This window comes from Tachypleus tridentatus, chromosome 1 (assembly GCF_004210375.1).
Source record: "Tachypleus tridentatus isolate NWPU-2018 chromosome 1, ASM421037v1, whole genome shotgun sequence".
In the NCBI taxonomy this organism is placed as follows: domain Eukaryota; kingdom Metazoa; phylum Arthropoda; class Merostomata; order Xiphosura; family Limulidae; genus Tachypleus; species Tachypleus tridentatus.
In genome coordinates, this window is record NC_134825.1 from 160,218,602 (window position 1) to 160,237,311 (window position 18,710).

The following is an 18,710-nucleotide window of genomic DNA, read 5'->3' on the forward strand; positions in this document are numbered from 1 at the left end:
AATGACATATAAATTTATAACATAAGTAATTTTATTAACTGTGTTTTTATTGTTAAAGATTTTTAACTGCACACCCAACAAACAAGAAACAAAACTATTGGTCTCACTCTTTTTTTTGGGTGCAAGTTGAATAAGTGTGGTGAGGTTAAGCAGGGATGGATATGAATGTTCTAATATGTTCTATTATAATCTTTAAGTTCAGTCTTTTTTAATAAAGTTTTATAAAATAAGTCCTGGGAAATTTGGTTATTAATTAATATTTATTTATTAGGTTGTTTATTATTTTGTCATTTAATACAATGAGGTTAAATGGAATAAAATGTTTATAGAATAACATATAACTTAATCTATAATTGCATTTTTACTCAATATCTCTGTTTAGGAACTTGTATTCTATTAAAAAAAAATGAAAATAAAGGTATAGTTAATTTTTATTTTGTATTTCTAGGAGTATGACCCTGAACTTTTTAACAAATCACTGCCTTGTTTGACTGCAATTGCTTGTGCTTTACCTCCTGATTATTCTCTGAAGCCTGGTGTGGAAGATGAGTGGTGTAGACATAGTGGTCCATCAGATGGACCATATATCCCCGAGCCTGTCAATACATCAAAGTAAGTATTGAATTTATACAAGTGTGATGACTGGAGATGAAGGATGAATGATGCAAACAGAGCGATTCATTAAGTGAAGTACATCCTTGAACCAGACACTTAGTAAAGTAAGTCTTTTATCAGGTAGAAGATGAGCAATAGGAACACAGCGATAAATAGTATTACAGTTTCTATTTAGACACATTGTGTCACTTTATCAAAAGTAAAAAATAAAACCTTTTTTTTAACACAATACAAAGTAAAATTTTTATTAGTTGTTTCAGTCATCTAGTATCAGGTGACAGTTACCATCATCAGAGCTTATGATCACAGACCTAACTTAACCTAATTAATGGGTAAACTCATTTTTTAAAAACAAAGTCACGTGACAAAAAGAGACTGTAAGCAAATACTTAAGACAGACAATTATTCCAGTAGGACACGTTTCTAGAATGCCCCAAATGAATATCAAAACCATTTTCAATAAAACAATATTTTATCTACAGGGTGTTTGGAAAGTTACTGTGTAGTTTTGTAATCATATTTTATTCAGTCTATTTCAAGCCAGCAACTGATAGCGGTGTTTAGAAACAAAATAAGAATGATCCTGGCCTGTATTGATGCCAACAGGGTCACTTTAAACATTGTTTACAATTGTCATTCATCTTTACCTCCTGTATTCTATATTGAAACATGTCTGTTAATAAATATATAAGTGCACAGTGATTTTCCAAACACCTTGTGTTATTTTCTCTGTATAGGCTAAGCACATTTGACACGTGTTCACTACAAAAAACACAAATCTATCGACCCTTTTTTTCCTACCGTGAATGTAGATTGCAACAGAAAATTACATTTACTTGTCTTCAACAGTTCCAAGCTTGTAACAGTTTACACCTTCTTTCAATTACTTTTTTTGCCTTAATGCTCTTTGAAAATTTCTGAATACTGGAAATAGCAATGAATAGCTTGGTGCCAAAGTCATTGATGTGCATTAATAATAAAATTGTTTAATTAAAATTTGAATAATTCCACTTACTTTAGTTCTCACTTGTGAATATAGAGTTAATTTTCTTTCTTTCTTTTTCTTTTTGTGTGTGTGTGTGCGTGCATTTCATGAGTGACACTTTGTAGAATGGACGGCAACTGGAGACACAACAGGCAGTTGCCGTCTATTCTACAAAGTTTCATCGTGAATACTTTGCCTAAACAATCTATCAGAAAATTTCTTAAGTTTTTCACACATTCACAGCCATGATTATTGCAACATTATCAGAAACGTTCAACTTCAGTTTGAGGATATTAGTGATAACCATGTTTTATATTGTACTTGTGTTTTTCAGTCTTGTTTTCATTTCCTTCTTGTTTTATGTATGTTTATATTACCACTACAATTGATTTGTTAAATTCTGTCTTTATCTTTAGTCCGTTTTGAATCTTTAAATGTTTGCAAGTGGTTCACATATTTGTTTTGAAGAATGAAAACTTTATAATCCTTCTTTTAATTGGAATGATTTAGAAAAGGAAATATAGTTATGTACAGATGAACATATTTTGAAATGATTTTAGTGAAGTTAATTCTAAATATTATCTTCTTTGTACATGTTTGTCAGTCATTTTATGGAAAGTTCTGTCAACAGTTTTAGAGACACGAACTCCATTCACTGCTTCCTGCTTCTAAATATACTTTTTCTTGTATATGTCTTCTATGATATCAAAAAATATATTAATTACATGCCAACTATTTTACATGTGTAAAATGTGCTTAGCTTTCTACTGTTATAATGTGGTGATTTACTAGCAGAAGGGTTTATGAAATACTTTGAATTGGAAATTATTATCATTTTTTAAGGATAACTTATGTTTACTGGAATCCAAATGAAAATATAATTTTTTCATAATTATCAGTTATATAGTATAAAAATTCTCAATGGTTTAATTGCTGTGTTACCACACCATGAAGGTGTCTTTTACATACTTTTATATCCTGCTTGATGTAGAATATATTCTGATGTTACGAATATAAACAACAAAACAATGTACTTAAATGCTGTAAAGTACATGTGCAAATCAATACAAAAATTAAGTCACGTAATCTGTTTTTTTAAATTCTGTACATAATTTGGCCTCTTGTGTTTTCTCCATATCTGTTTGAGACTGAGTGGAGATAGATGTTGAGTTAGGTTAGAATCAACAAAGACTATTGTTGAGTTAGGTTAGAATTTACAAAGACTATTATTGAGTTAGGTTAGAATCCACAAAGACTGTTATTGAGTTAGGTTAGAATCCACAAAGACGATGCTTATATTTGAACATTGATCTTTAACACTATTTTTAAAATAGTACAGAATAAATGTATTATTTTTAATATATAATGATCTACCTAAAAAGGAGTTAACATGAACCTTATCAATCCTCTTAATTTGAGGCATGTGGTCACAGATACACATGTACAAATCTAGTTATGTGTACTATTTGTCACATGCTTGAAAGGCCATATTCGGTCATATATCACAATAGAATTTGAAATACTCCTGAAGAAAGCAGACATGTGTTCTCTACCAAATTTCATTGAGCAGCACAGTAACATAGTTTTAATCATTATGATTTTTTGTGAAGCAAAGAGAAAAGATGGAATCCAGAGACAATAAAATTGAACTGAAAATATTTCAAGTTTATGGGAAATTTGAAATTAGTAGTTACAAAATCTTAGAAGGCAGAGGGAATACATATCTGAGGATCCTAGCAGAAAGTCAAAGTTCAAATGAAATTATTAACATAATAGTGTGTGTAACATCTTCTGTCTAATAGGTTTAATAAAATATGTAGCTCTCCTTATGCAATGCAAGTATTTGTGATGTTAGAGAGTTTTCTTGCTATCTCCTGTCATAATGCATAATTTGAAGCATCTTTGAATCTGCTTGTATAAATCACTTTACATGTGGTTTTTATCACAAAAAGACCTGTCTTAATTTAATCAAATTTTTTTATTGTTACAAACATTTAGTACATTTTATTTTTTAATTGTTCTTAAAAGTAATATGTTTCTAAATCTAGAACATACTACAGTTGGAATTGTTCATAATTATTTCAGTATTCAATTGAATCCAGAATTGAACAATGTTGTGCAGAAATTTGCTGAGCATTACCATGACGCATGGGCAAATCGGAAGGTGAGTTCCAGTTGTCTCAGCCAGGTTTCAGTAGATGTATCAAAGTGTTTCTCACTGGTAGTTCTTGATGAATCTTAATTTCATTGTATTAATTCTACATACATTTCAACATTTAAAAAATAAATGTTAGATACGTTTAAATATATCATAAATGCTTGCTTTAGGTCAGTGTAAAAACTTTTGTTTTGAATTTCATTTAATTATGCCTAAATTTTTTACTGTATATCTAATGATAAAAGAAACAGTCAGGAATGGAAGTAATCTTTTCTATTATTTTGAGATTTGGGGCAGATTTGCATATTATTACACTTCATACAGTGTACTCAGATTATAAGAAACAAACCATTCTTTTATTATTTTCTGTATTATGATAATTTAAGGAGAAATTGTAATTATTATAGGCACAAATTTTTCATTAAAGTTATAAAATGTACTTACACATAGGATTAATACTGACCTTATTGCTCCACAGTGGCTCAGAGGTATGTCTGCGGACTTACAATGCTAAAATCTGGGTTTTATACCCGTGGTGGGCAGAGCACAGACAGCCATTGTGTAGCTTTGTACTTAATTCAAAACCACAACAACAACTGACCTTATTATAAATTTCTCTCAAAGTATTAGAGTCTAAAGTGACGAAAAAAAAAATCGAAATTCTAGCCAGAACATTATGTAATCTAACATCTATATACTGTTTTCTACTAAAAGTAAAATATAATAAGCTGAGGGTATTAATGGACAAAACACACTTTAATTGTGTTTTTCTTTTAATTATTTTTAATTTTAGTTTGAAAATGGATGGAGTTATGGTGATTACTGGAACTATGAAAGAAAAATTCATCCCAGATTGAAACCATATAACCTTCTAGCTGAATGGGTTTGTGATTTAACAGATTATTTCAAAACTAACTATAGCAACTGTGTGTAAATGAACAGACCTATCTCATACCTATAAGGTTTTCAGATTTGTGTATTATTTCTTTAGCCATTTATCAGAAAATGCTTTATGCTATTTTCAATTTTATTCAGTGGGATATATATATATATTATTATTCATTATATTTAAGATCCAACTTTACAGGACAATGTTCTACAAATATAAGTTTCAAATAAATTTTTTTGCGTAATTTATACGTTTTTAAGGACTTTAACAAGTTTTTGGAATTAATAATGTTTGTATTTGTTATGAAGGAAAAAGAACGTTACAAAGAACCAATAAGAGAGTCATTGAAAGCTTTAATTGCAATTGGTTGGAAGTTAGAATTGGGAGAAGGTGGGAAAAGTGCCTTGTCTCATATTTCTTCAGTGGTAAGTGAACATTTTATTTTCATGAGGGTCATACTGTGGTGTGTTTTTTTTATAAGTATAAAGATAATAAATGTTATCATAACATTGACTAGTTTATCTCCAGCAATATTTTATTGAACTTACAATAACTTATTTTATAACTTAGAAAAATTTCTAGAAATGCTCAGGTTGACAATATAATTTTTAACTTCTTTTATATATGTGTGTGTGTGTGTAAAAAACTAGCACATAAAAATTTTTGTAATACTAACACAGCCTTGTGAAGCTAAATGCTATTTTGGATTGTAATAAAATAATTTCCAGAAAGACAGCTTGTTTTCCACATTACTATTTTATTCAATGAAAACATTTATTTTGTTGTATATTATGCTGTAATATTTTGTTATTCATGAAAAACTGCAAACATTTCTAAAATGGATTGATGATGTAAAACTCAAGTTTTATTTATTTCACTGCTTACTGAAGAGGACAGTGTTTTATTATAAGGTAAAAAAATTTATATCAAAATTTGTACGTGAAGAATTTTTTTGTTTAGTTTTTTTATTTGGTTGGAGTTTGTAGACAGTATTTTGTTGATGTTTGCAGCATGTGGGCTTCTATTTTCTAATTCGTGATACATTTAAACTTTTCTCTGATAAAATAGTGTTATGTGTTTCACACTATTTTTGACTAAACTAAGAATTTTTTTTATTTAGTTTAGTTACTTATTGGAATTATACCTTTATTTTCTATAGTCTGGTGACTCTCCACACAACTACAATCCTCAACCAGTAGATATGTCCAATCTAACATTAAGCAGGGATATGCAGGTGAATGTCTATATGAATATTTTATTAAAGTATCTTTTTTACAAAATAAATCTTTATTTTTTAAATATGTAGTATTCAAAAACACCAATATAAATGAAGTTTTAAATTCATTTACTTAAATTTAATTATATGAATTTTATATGCAAGCAAAATTTCTTCATTAAATTCTCTGATAAATTAAAATAATTGTATTAATTATAAAAAAATAGTTATAAGATATATGAGTTTATTGTATACTGCATTTTTTTTTCTTTATTGAAAGTAAATTGAAGTGATTTTTTTATATTTATTATTTTATGCTATAGAACATGTCTGAAAGGTTAGCTGAAAATGCCCATGATTTGTGGGCAAAGAAAATGAAAGAAGAACTTGGTAAGTAATTATATAGAAATGGGATAAGGTATTTGTTAGTTTATCAGTAATTTTTTTCAGTCAGTACATTTTTGCATTATAATCTGTTAATTATTATTCGTTTTATAAAATTTATTTGTATGTTTATAGTCATAATTAGTATATTTTTATAAAACCTATCTGTATCATATATCAGAAGAATATTATAAATCTTTTTTTCCAGGTGGAGGTCTTCATCCTCAGATGGTTCCTTATGATTTGTTAACAGATAGAGAGAAACGTAAAAACAGAGAACGCTCACAAGAGCTCCTGAAGTATCTTCAGTATGAAGGATTTCAGGTTTATGGGTATGTGCATGGTCTGTTACTTGAAACAGCTTTGTATCTAACTAATATATATTCTTTATAAATTTCCAATAAGAAATCATCTGGCTATTAATATTTATTTAACTTCAACTTGTTCTCCATAATATACATTTCCATGATTTAAATTGATACTTCCTTATTTTATTAAGCACTAAAAGAGAACAAGCAGAAATAAGTGAGTTAGCTAATATATATTTTTATTGTATAGTTGTGGCAGATTTACACAGTGTAAACTAGAGAAGGTTTTATTGAAATTGAGTCTTTAATTATATAGAGTTTAAAAATTAATATAAAATTTGCACAATTACACTTAATTACATAGATATACGTATATTACTTTAAATATTGTATTCTAAAAATAATTATGAATAAAAAATAGATGTGTTATCTGTACAATACATTAAGAGTTTGTATGATCATTGTTTTAACATAAGAAGATAAATGAAAAATGATACACTAGAGTAACAGTCAAAAGCTTTTTATTTCCAAGGTTTCATAGATTAATAATGACTAGATTAGGACTTTAAATTTATTGAATACAGCTTACAAGTAATCGACTTGAAATTAGCAAATAAAAAAATATCCTTTGTTTTCACCATTTCTTTCAACAGATTTTAAATATGAACTGTCTAGTTATAACCTCACAGGAAGAGAGGTTACTAGATTGATATTATATGTTTCCATTAATGCCCATAATATACCTAATATAAATCCAAATATGTACTTGATTTCATCCAATAAAACATTAAATAGTTTGATTTCCAGTGGATTTAGTAACAAGGTTTTTGGCATTAAAAATGTAAAATTATTACTCATTGTATTCGAATACTTTTAATCCTCTTGTGAAAAAATTAATGATTTCAATACTTTTAAGTTTATTTTATAATTTTTTGTTACATCACATTTTTATTAAAAATTCCAAGTTTCAGTTAATTTTATAATTGTATATTACAATCACCTGCACTGGCTCTTGTATACTTTCTTGTTTGGCTTTGCAATTGCAAGATTTTTATTTTTTTTCAGTTATGATAATTGTTTTTAATTATCCATGTTATTAAAACATTCCTTTTTTTGGTAATGCTTTGTGTTAATTATCTTTCTGTGAAGTGATTAATAGATGAAAAGACCCATCTGTCGTGAATGCCTGAGTCATGATTATTTGAAAATTTCCCAGTGGTTTTAATGTTTCTGTGTACTCCTAAACACATATTTCATTGACAGTAGAACTCACTAGCTCCATAAAGCTTTCAGTTTTTCAGTAGAGTTTTATCTATTGAAATTTTTATAAGTATTACTATACCTTGTTTAATAAAGAATTTTTAATTCAATGTAGAAAGTTTTTAACTTTTCTTATAACACAGTTTTAACTACCCATAAAGTAAAATATCATCTTAATCCAACTAAAATTTGTATTTTTTTTTTCATCTAACTTAAGGTATATTTCTTACATCTAATGTACACTTAGAAGTTAATTAACTAATAAAACCTAGACAGTCAAAGGTCTACAGTATATTTAGTTTTAGTTTAATTATAAAAAATCATATTGTCATTTGCTGTTATATGACAAACATTAAAAAACTCTAACTTGATTTGTAGAATATGTGTTAGAGAATTTTTATTTTATTATTTGTGAACTTATGTCTGTGTGTTTTAAAGGTAATATTATTAGGCTAATGGGTTTATTGTTGTATTTCAGTAAGTCTGTAGTTTGATTCTAACTGAAGTACAGTGTAATCATAATATGAATATGCATTAATATCTGGTACAGAAATATTGTTTTCTGTAATGTACTAATTAGGAATAAAATAATCCATGATGACGAGAAAACCCACTTGTAGAGAAAAATATATATGTAAAAACGACTGGTGTGGGATGAGATTTATTTTTTGCTCCTTTACATTTAAAAAAAAAACTCATACCAGCCGTGTTTACATATATAGGTATAAAATAATTGTTGTGAAATATATTTCTCTCATCAAATAGTTGGCCATGAACAAGAATGTATCAGAAAGATAATACTGCACAAACTACAACATGCTAAAATACATGTAGTTTACTTGAGTTAGAAAAATATACTTGTACTACAAGTGAAAGCTATGCTATTGCCTAGAATATCAACTTCAAAAGAAAAATATATCCTTGACAATTTTACAAGTTAATATAATAAAATAATAATTTATTTGTAGTTTTTATGAATTTTTTAATATTTTGAAGTTACATTTCAATTTTGTAAACTTGCATGATGATGCTGTCAAATTAATTGCACAAGGTTTTGTTGTCATCATCAAAATTAATTATTACATGCATTCAGAATAAGCTGTTATGTTTGTTGACATCATTTAAACTTGTTTAAGATCCTCCAGAAGCTGTTCTATATAAAAGTTTTTCACTACTTTTCATGTAATTAATTTATTTATTTTTCATGCAATTTTTTGTGAGTTTCAGATATAAATATTTCTGCTTTGAAAGCAATTTAGAATGTTTTAGATTCTTGAAATTTGTTTTTCTTTTGAAATTTTGTTTGTGCATCATGATGTGGAACCTTGCATGTTGAACTATACATTGAAATTGCCTTTTTGTTCTTCTTTATGTTTTTATTGCCATGAACATCGTATATTTTTGTCTTGTTCAATTTCCTGCATGTTTTACTATTTACTATGAACTGTGGGACATTTCATGGTGGCATGATTTGCATTATTTGGCTGTACTACACACCCATCATCGAATGTCAGACTGCACCAGAAAGCTGAAGATACTCAAGATGTTCAAACTAAACCCCATGATTATAGAGCTAGAAAAAGACGTGGAACAGAGGCAGAACAAATATCATCGCCTACAGCAGGAGAAAGACGATTTGCATCCTCATTATTAGAGAAACTTCTACAGTATCTTGACGTAGCTGCTATTAACATGAAGGTTCTGAAGCCTAGTGCTAACTACAGCAGACGAAACAGCTTTAAAACGTCCACCAGAGACGTCAAGTTTTTTGGCAAAGTGAGCTTTCTACTTTCCAGATAAACTGTATTTAAACTAGTTTTAAAACTGCATTAGGTATGCTATTTCATTTTTAGATTTTCAGTACTGCTGCTTTATTCAGATTGATTACTAGAAAGAGGTTTAATTTCCTCAACAAAGATAACTTGATTAATTATAACTTGTATTTATAAAATGAACTTTTGCTTCTTTCTTATTTGAACGAGTTCTCTTTCCTTTTTCTTCTACTTTGTTCTTTGTTTTTTTGAATTAACATGTTCAGCAAATTTTTTTATGCACTTAGGTCGTATTGCCACTTATGGAAAAATATTTCTCTGCTCACCGTACCTTCTTTATAATGGCATCTTCGCCTACAACTACAGTTGGAACAGCAACAATCAGAGAAAAAGAAATGGTTGCAAGGTAAGGTATAATACAGAAATTTAGCTAATTATATTTAGTTTTTGTTTCTTATTGCTAAGCTGTAATTTTTAAATGTTTCTGATTTGGTTCAATATTTTTTATTTAATAATACATTCTTTCTTTATAATGAAAAATTATAATAAAGTGTTAGTTAAAATAATTATTCTCAAACCATACCAAATAGATTACTCAATTACAAAATTGTTAAATTTAGGACAGTTTCTTGGGATTCTGGTAAGTAATTATAAGGTTAATATATTGGAAAAACATGAAATTTCCATGGGTGTGTTACTGCTAAGTGCTGAATATTTTGTAAGTTAAGAGTACTGACACAGATTGGCAAGTAGAAAAGCCTAATTTTTGCCACAGTGACGATTTAAATGTATAAAGTATAATGAAGCATTGCTTCATCTATATTCTACTTTATTTGTCTTCTTTCTTCTCCTTCCGATTGGCTTATTATAATTTTTATTTTTTACCTTTTATGGAAGTGGATAAGAAGTATTTTAAATATTGTAACTACCAAGTCTTGACTCTGTTTTATTGATATTGTCAATGCTGTATTTAATAATTTTTGGCAATATCAACTCCAATGGCTTATCGTTTTGCTATGTTTCTTCATTTGAGAATGACCTATTTAAATAACTCATGCTACATCTTGCATAAAACACATTACTAAAAAAGTAACTCACTCACTTAGAAAGTTGTGATGGCTACAGGTTCAGCTGTACAGCAGATTCGCTGAAATGCAAGAAGGTGAAAAAATGTTGCACCATTTACAGACCAAGACATTAAAAACAGTTCAGCTAATTTCAAGTATATAGTCAATAATTTAAAGCAGTAGCTATATCAGTATTATTTGTAAAACAATTTCTGTGGCTTTATTTATGCTGTTACTGTTAGACACATACAATAATGCATTTTTAGACATTGTAATCTACTGTCTTGCTAGCAACCAGGGACTGTTGTAATGTTAGCTATCATTATTAAATAAGTATTGAGGTTGAGTTAGGTAATTTTGAGCCATAGACTAGGTTTATTGATTGTTACATTAGATAGTTCTACATTTTGTAATCTATTTTGATTTTTGAGTTTTAACTATAGCACTGGACTCCATGATGATGAGAAACCCACTTAAAGTAAAAATGTATTTGCAAGATAGCTGGTATGGTTATAACCTGAAGATGACCTAAGAAGGTGGAAATATTGTTTTGTACTTTATTTTAATTAAAGTTTTAATATCCATACCAGCTGTCTTTAGAATACACAGCACTGGACTGATAGTAAGGTTAGGAAGTATCGACATCCCTGCCATGTTTGCTATATTATTCTTTTAATAACTTTGTTATTTGATCAAACATGCCATTAATAATGTAAAATAACATATCTATCCATCAAAGTAATGTTATAACTGCAATAAATATAGTTATTATGATAAAATAACAAATGTATGTTAGTTTTTGTTACTAATTGAATGTATTTGTGACTAATTGAAATCAAGACATTTTACTTACATTAGCCACGTGACCAAGACCTTTTTCACCATAGTGCTAACACAGTAAATTGTAACTGTAGTAATCAGATTATGTTCCTGTATTTTATTTCAAACACTTAAAGTTAATCAGATGGAATATGGTGTGGGTTTAAGAAGGATGTTTTTTTACACATGTAATTATCCTGGTTTATATTATCAAATATTTTATTGTAAATTCTTGAAATAACTCAGGTTTTAAAATTTCAAGTGCTCAATTTTTTTTCAGCATATTTATTCTGTGGTTCGTGCAGTTGCTTTATTCTTTGTACATGTGACTTTTAAAATCACTGAAATTCATTTAAACAAAAGAGTTTATCTCTATTGGACTTCACTATTTCTCTTTAGTGAATTAAAAAAAATCACTCAAAACTGTATAAAATATTTTAGTATAAGGTGTTATTTTGATTGTGGAAAGGAATCTTCAGTAGCTACTACTTAAAGCACTGTGCCTAATTGCTTATTAAAGCTGTATCATTTATTTATTTTTTTTAGTTTATTCTGCAAGTTGGCTTCTTTACTACGGGAAAAACTTAGTGTCTTTGGGAATGAAGCTCGTATTTCTGTCAGGTGCTTGCAAGTTCTTATACGAGCCACTGATGCCAGGTATGTCTATTTCTTTGTCATTCCATACTGAATTAAATAAGGAGGATGTTTCAGGAAAGTTTTTCAAACAAGATATTTTGTAAAATGATTAAAATTCTCTAATTTTCAATATTTGAAATCAAATATTTGTATGGTAATTTCTTAAAATTATATTGATATTCTATCTGACTGGAAATGGTAAGTCAGTCATCAAATGTGTTATAAAAGTAATGTGCATGTATTTAAATTAAAATCAACAGAAATTTGAACTTTTTGTTAGTTCTTATTCCATAAATTGTATCTTATTTTTCCTGTTTACTGTGGTTAGCTACTGTTTTTCTGATTGTTGATTTCCCACTGTTAGTATTATATATACATATACACACACACAAATAAGCTACATTTTAAATATTTCAAAAACACTCATCTTAAGATACTATAAACATCTCCTCAGTGGCACAATGGTATGTCTGCAAACTCACACTTTCAGTACCAATGTAGGACAGAGCACAAATAGCCCATTGTGTAGCTTTGTGATGAATTCAAAATAACCAACCAGTCAGAAAATTAGTTATGGTGAAAATGAGAAAAACAAAATATGTGAAACTTTCTTTGTTCCTTTAATTTTCATCCTTAGAACCATCACCAAGAATTGTCCAGACTTTGTAAAAACATCAATGCTAACGTTTTTCAACAATTCAGCCGAAGACCTTGCCCAAACTGTCGTAAATCTGCAGCAAGGAAGATACAGTCACTTACGTGGAACCACGATGAAGACCTCTTCTTCCATGAACTACGTTTACTTAGTTCTGTTACCTGTTTTGACGTCTATGTTTGATCATCTAGCAGCATGTGAATTTGGCAGTGATTTACTGTGTAAGTTTTTAAAAGCTCTTTAACCTCTATTCTAACAGAATGTATAAAATAAAACGTTTATATATGATGAATTAAAATAATTTTTCTCTCGTTAAAAAAGATGCATATATTCGCTTTTTATGAAAGAACGTGCATTAAAAGAAAACCAAATGTGATTTGAAAATTTAGAAAATCAAAAATAATTTTTCTACCTTTAACTATGTTTAGTTGTATAGATAAGTAAAAATTATTTTAAAATTTGTATCTGTTTTTCTTTATACCACCAGTGGATGACATCCAGGTAGCTTGCTACAAGATTTTGAACAGTTTGTACATTCTAGGAACAGATCCAGAACTGGGTAGTGACAGGTAATTAGATAATAGGCTTCTATGTGATGTGGTACATCAAAGTACTGGATCACAAAATAAATCTTTAATACCATATACAATGTTATGTTACAAATATTTGACTTTTTTTTTTGTTTTCTGGTTTCATATTTTATTTTGAGATTTTGTGTTGCTGTAAGTAAGACTATGTAATGCAAATATTCTATTTTTATATGCATAGGAATAAAAGAAACAAGTGAAGATATTTTGCTTAAACTCTGAAACCCAAAGAGCTTAATAAAAAGAATAAGATGTGTCTGATTCATTGGCTACAAATACCTTTAGTTTAAGAATACTGATGTTATACTGCATGTATGAAATACTCTATTAGAGTTACAAAACAAATTATGGATTTTAAGAATATTATGAAATTAAATTCAAAACATTTAAATACACAACTGTTTAAACTGATAAATTATTAGGGAAAAAAATTATATTACATGTAATACAGTGATATCCATATTTTCCAAATATTTAATTTTAGTTTCAAATTAAGAAGCCTGCATTAATTTATATTGTTATTTTTACCTAGGTTTTATTTATGGTTTTCTTTATTTTATTATTATTATTTATTTTCATCATACATTTATTTGATTATTTATGTTTCTTTATAATAAAATAATTTATTTTACTTTGTGCCTTTAGGAGGTTTGTCAAGGCTGAACGTGACAGGTATAGTTTAACTGTGATTTCTTTACTGTGTGTCCTTAAATTCAAAACAAAAACATAAATTTCTGAATCATTGATTTTATATGGGTTGCACGCTCAGACATATATGTAGAAATAAACATAGAATGTAATTTTGCTGGAATTCTCATGGAGGAATTTTGATAGTATACCAAAACATTTTTGCAACAGTATAAAATAATCAGTTAACAGTGCATATAAGAAATTGGAGTTATACATTTAATTGGAAAACCACAGACTGATAAATGTTTCCTGTTGGTATGATCTGAATAAGTGTTTAGAAAATCACACAATTTTAGTAGTTAATAACCCTCCCCATGGGCTCAGTGGTAAGTTTGAGGGCTTATATGCTAAAATTAGGGTTTTAATAATTACAGAAGGCACAGAACAAGTGTCTTGTTTTGTTTTACAATAAACAAACAAATTAGGAGTCATATTTGAGTTTCACAAAAGTTGCCATCTTTCATGATCAGTTTGCTTTGTGATTTTTATAGCATTCTTCTGTGACCAGTGTTTAATGATGAAAATATTTCTGTTTCTTTGCTATCTAAAATACCTTGATGATTTTATTTTTTTTGTGTTAACTCTAGTATTATTTTGTAACAAACTTCAGATATTGCTTTTGGTAGTTTTTATTATTAATAATATTACAACAAATAATATTACTGAACACAAAAATACTGGAATAATTGTTTTCCAACTGAATACTGAACTACATTAAAATAATCTGTTAATATTAATAGATGTTAAAATCATTGGTAAGTGCAACTATCTAGAACTAGAAATAAAGTGTATACCATGTTTTCATTGTCACAGTAACAAAATAGAACATACATACTGCATGTATTGGGTTGAGGAATAATTCGTGAGCCTTTTCTCAAGTTAAAAAATATATTCATAAATGAAACGCTTTCGCAAAATATTTCATGTCATTTGGTAGATAATTTTTTGCTCTAATAGATGGTGTGTTTGATTTTCATATGTCTTTAATTTTTGCTTTCATTTTTAGCTCATTAAATGGAATGTCAAGTGGACAAAATCGAGCATTTTCGACACCATCTGCTTTTCGCATTTAATTTCTTGCAATTTCGTTTAAAACAATGCATACTATATACCTAGGTATTACATGAAATAAAGTATCATAATAAATGTTTTGGGTGTAATGTGTTCATGCATTGAAGTATTGTATAGTCTTGCATGTAATGCTTGAATGAAATTATTTAAAAAACGCTCACAAATTATTCCTCAACCTAATATGTTTCTTGTACAGTTTATTAACTAGTAATAAAGAGTCCATAATTAATGTGCTTTCTTCCTATACCATATATTTGCTTGGAAGAAATCCACATTTATTCTATGTTTTTCCTGTACATGTAATCATAAGGAAGAAAACCCATAATTCTTATATATGTTTCTCCTATTTAAAGTACTTGTAAGGAACAAAATCCACACACCTTCTGTTTATGACTCATTCTTTGATATAATGGCTGAATCTTAGGCATTATAACAATTTTGTGAAAGTAGGTTTTTTGTAGTTCTTCACTACATATTCACATTCTACATACATGTACATAATCTATCAAGTACAATTTTTTTTATTTTGTCTATATATGTTACACATTTTTTAATGCAAGTTAGTTTTGTTTTGTTTTATATGAAATTAAATGTGTTAAGTTTCATAAGAACCTCAATGATTTCTACCACAGACATCGCCCAGCAATTGGAAACTGTCTTGGTGCCATGGCTAGTACTTTTCCTGTTGCTTTTTTGGAACCACATCTAAATAAACATAATAAGTATTCTATTCATGGACGTCTTCAGGAACACTCCCTTGAAGCACAAGGTAAGACTTTGGATAAAACTAAACTTATTTAATTGTTTCATTCATATATGTCTTAACCACTGTACATTTTTGTTTTAGAATAAAGATGTCTATCCAAGAATTATAAATATTTCATTCATGGGTGACTCTAGAAATATTCCCTTAAACCAAAAGGTAATTTATTAATAGGTTTTTACATAACATCAAACTTATATTTTGAGAATAGAGATAACTCTTAAAGATTAGTAAATATCACATTCATGGGCATCTCCAGAACAAAATTTAAATTTGTGGTAAGTTTCTAATGCACTTCACATAACATTAAGCCCTCAAGTATTTCATTCATGGATGTGACCTGAAGTGTTCTCTTAAATATAAAGGTAAGTTCTTAACAGATATGTACAACATGAAATTTGTTGTGAAAGATATTTTATTAATGAATGTCTTTCGGAATGCTGTTGAACAAAATGTGTTATACAATGCTTGACTGTGGTTGCCTTGAAGAAAACAGATCACTGTAATTCAGGCTGTAGATAAATTAAAAGATACTGGACATCTTCCACTGTAAGTGAGATACTTATTTTAGAAATAACTAAGAATTTTTCTAACATTCTTGGAAATATTAGCCCTTGATATGATATTATGAACCCATTAACATTTTTGTTACAGTCATCTTTTTCTCTGCATGCCATAAGGTTTTCATAAGTTACATCCAAAACTTAATTAAGCTACTTTTTAATCATGGTATACAAATAAATATGGCATAAAAATGCAGCTACTAATTCAAGTTTTATATTATACAAGTTATAAGTTCTTAAATTTACAAAGCAGTATTTAATCTCACCCTACTATGAGAACTATGAGATTTGCTCTCCAGCTATCTCCTCTTCTCTAATTTATTTACCACCCCTCTGAGAAGTACAAAATTTAATCTAAATTACTCAGACAAAGGATGATTTTTATATCTTTCAATCTTATTTGGTTACAGAACCATAAATTAGAAAATCAGATCCCTTTTGCCATGGTCATATGTCACATACTTTTTTTCACAAATCCAATAGTTCTTGTGATGTTTAATACTTCTCTATATACTGTTTATATTCAGTAAAAAAAACAACAAAGTTTTAATATATCAAATGGCACATTATATTGCATTGTTTTCCATGCAGAGAAATGTCTGTTTTGCTTTCAGTTCAAACTTTATTCCCATGGGAAACACATCAATAAGATTAGCTGAATTTTTATGACTTTGATGTTGAGAAAACCCACTTGTAGAGAAATGTATATGACTGATGAAGGTCCAAACGTTGTTCACTCCTCTACATGAAAAATTTTCTCAACCCAAACGAGCTGTTTTTACATATATATTTTAATGACTTTGTTGCATAGTTATAAAGCCAAACAAACTGTGGTAATTATGGGACATTGTCTGCTTTTTGCATATTATTATTATTTTATGTTATTCGGTGCATTAATTAAAGATTATTTAGTATGATATTACTATTAGTATAAGAAAGGAGGGTTAAGTTTCATTGACAGTTGACAATAAAAGGAAGAAGACACAAATAAGTACTTTGTTTCAGGCTTATCATGTGTATTCTTTATTTGATATTTTTTATATTAGATAAGATAAAATATAGATTAATAACAATAACAATTATCATGAGGTAAGCTCACGAGCAGCTTGTGATTAGCCTGTGCATTATGTAATTCGATATTTAATAGGGTAACATTAGCTACATGTTTGCCAAGTGATTTACAAAATTTATGGTAAGAATATTAGTTAAACATGTTTGAAGACCAATGAAGTTTAAAGTATAAACAAATTTATACTGTTACAAGTTCAAAGACATTTAGGATAAACAGATCTAATTTCATGTTTAAATTTAAGTCATACTAGAAAGAAAAATAATAATTTACATTTATTTCAATTTTAGTTTTGTTGTTTTGGTAGTTATAATTTGTATTGAATTAGATTAGAGAAAATGACAAATAAAATGTAATGTTTTACTGAAAAAAAAAACCATTTGAAATTTGTTTAGGAGGTCCTAGAGATTAAACAAATTAAATTTGAGATTTTTCAAATAAAGGAAAGTGTTTTTAATGTTAACATTAAAATCACTTTGCACTGAGAGCAGTCAACACTTTGACTCCATATATATTGATGGAGAAATGTTTGGTAAAAATACTTTATTAAATGACTTTTAATAACTACTGAAAGCTTGCAAAATTTTGGAAAGATGCATAGAACAAATTAGAAGTTACAGTGTGTAAACTATGAAATTCGACCAATCCCATAGCTGGAGAGCTAATACATATTCTTGCAATGTATACGAAAAATGTTAACACAGAAATTAGCTCTAACATTCAATAAGTTTATTCCAAACTGTCTTCATCTTTGCTCTTCACAATTAGTAAACTTGGTCATACTACACGTTGAAGGGCAATGAAACTACAAAGTTTTCCTGCAACCATAACTATAACATCCACTATCACTTTAGTAGGAGCATTTAAACACATCTTTAAACCAAATATCTTTAGTTTATTATCTTTAAAAATAATAAAATAGCACGTATTATTTTTCCATATTCTTTATTTTTGTTATTATATTTAATAATTTGTTTTTATCTTTATTGTTCACACACCTTTTATGTTTAGCAGGATCAACATTAAAAGCTGTATGTTCAGATAATAATTTTCAGTGATGTGGTACATAATCATACCATACATTTTCTGCCTTTTTTTGTTTTAATGTATTATTTTTTGGAATTAGCTATTTTGTTATGTGTGATTTTCGCATGACACATGCCAAGAAAGTTCATAAGTTGATTTTTCTGTAGTTGACTTTAT

The 18,710-nt window shown here is 28.2% G+C and overlaps 1 protein-coding gene across 1 annotated transcript in view; it reads left to right on the forward strand.

Annotated features, from left to right (window-relative positions):
• Positions 1 to 18,710, forward strand: part of LOC143229032 (ryanodine receptor-like) — a 243,367-nt gene that overhangs the window by 123,787 nt on the left and 100,870 nt on the right. The window contains 14 exon segments of the mRNA XM_076460689.1: positions 449 to 612; positions 3,686 to 3,764; positions 4,552 to 4,641; positions 4,956 to 5,072; positions 5,807 to 5,881; positions 6,187 to 6,253; positions 6,456 to 6,579; positions 9,330 to 9,591; positions 9,875 to 9,993; positions 12,020 to 12,130; positions 12,747 to 12,985; positions 13,252 to 13,333; positions 13,997 to 14,023; positions 15,745 to 15,881. Of these exon segments, the coding sequence (XP_076316804.1) occupies positions 449 to 612; positions 3,686 to 3,764; positions 4,552 to 4,641; positions 4,956 to 5,072; positions 5,807 to 5,881; positions 6,187 to 6,253; positions 6,456 to 6,579; positions 9,330 to 9,591; positions 9,875 to 9,993; positions 12,020 to 12,130; positions 12,747 to 12,985; positions 13,252 to 13,333; positions 13,997 to 14,023; positions 15,745 to 15,881 (1,693 nt within the window).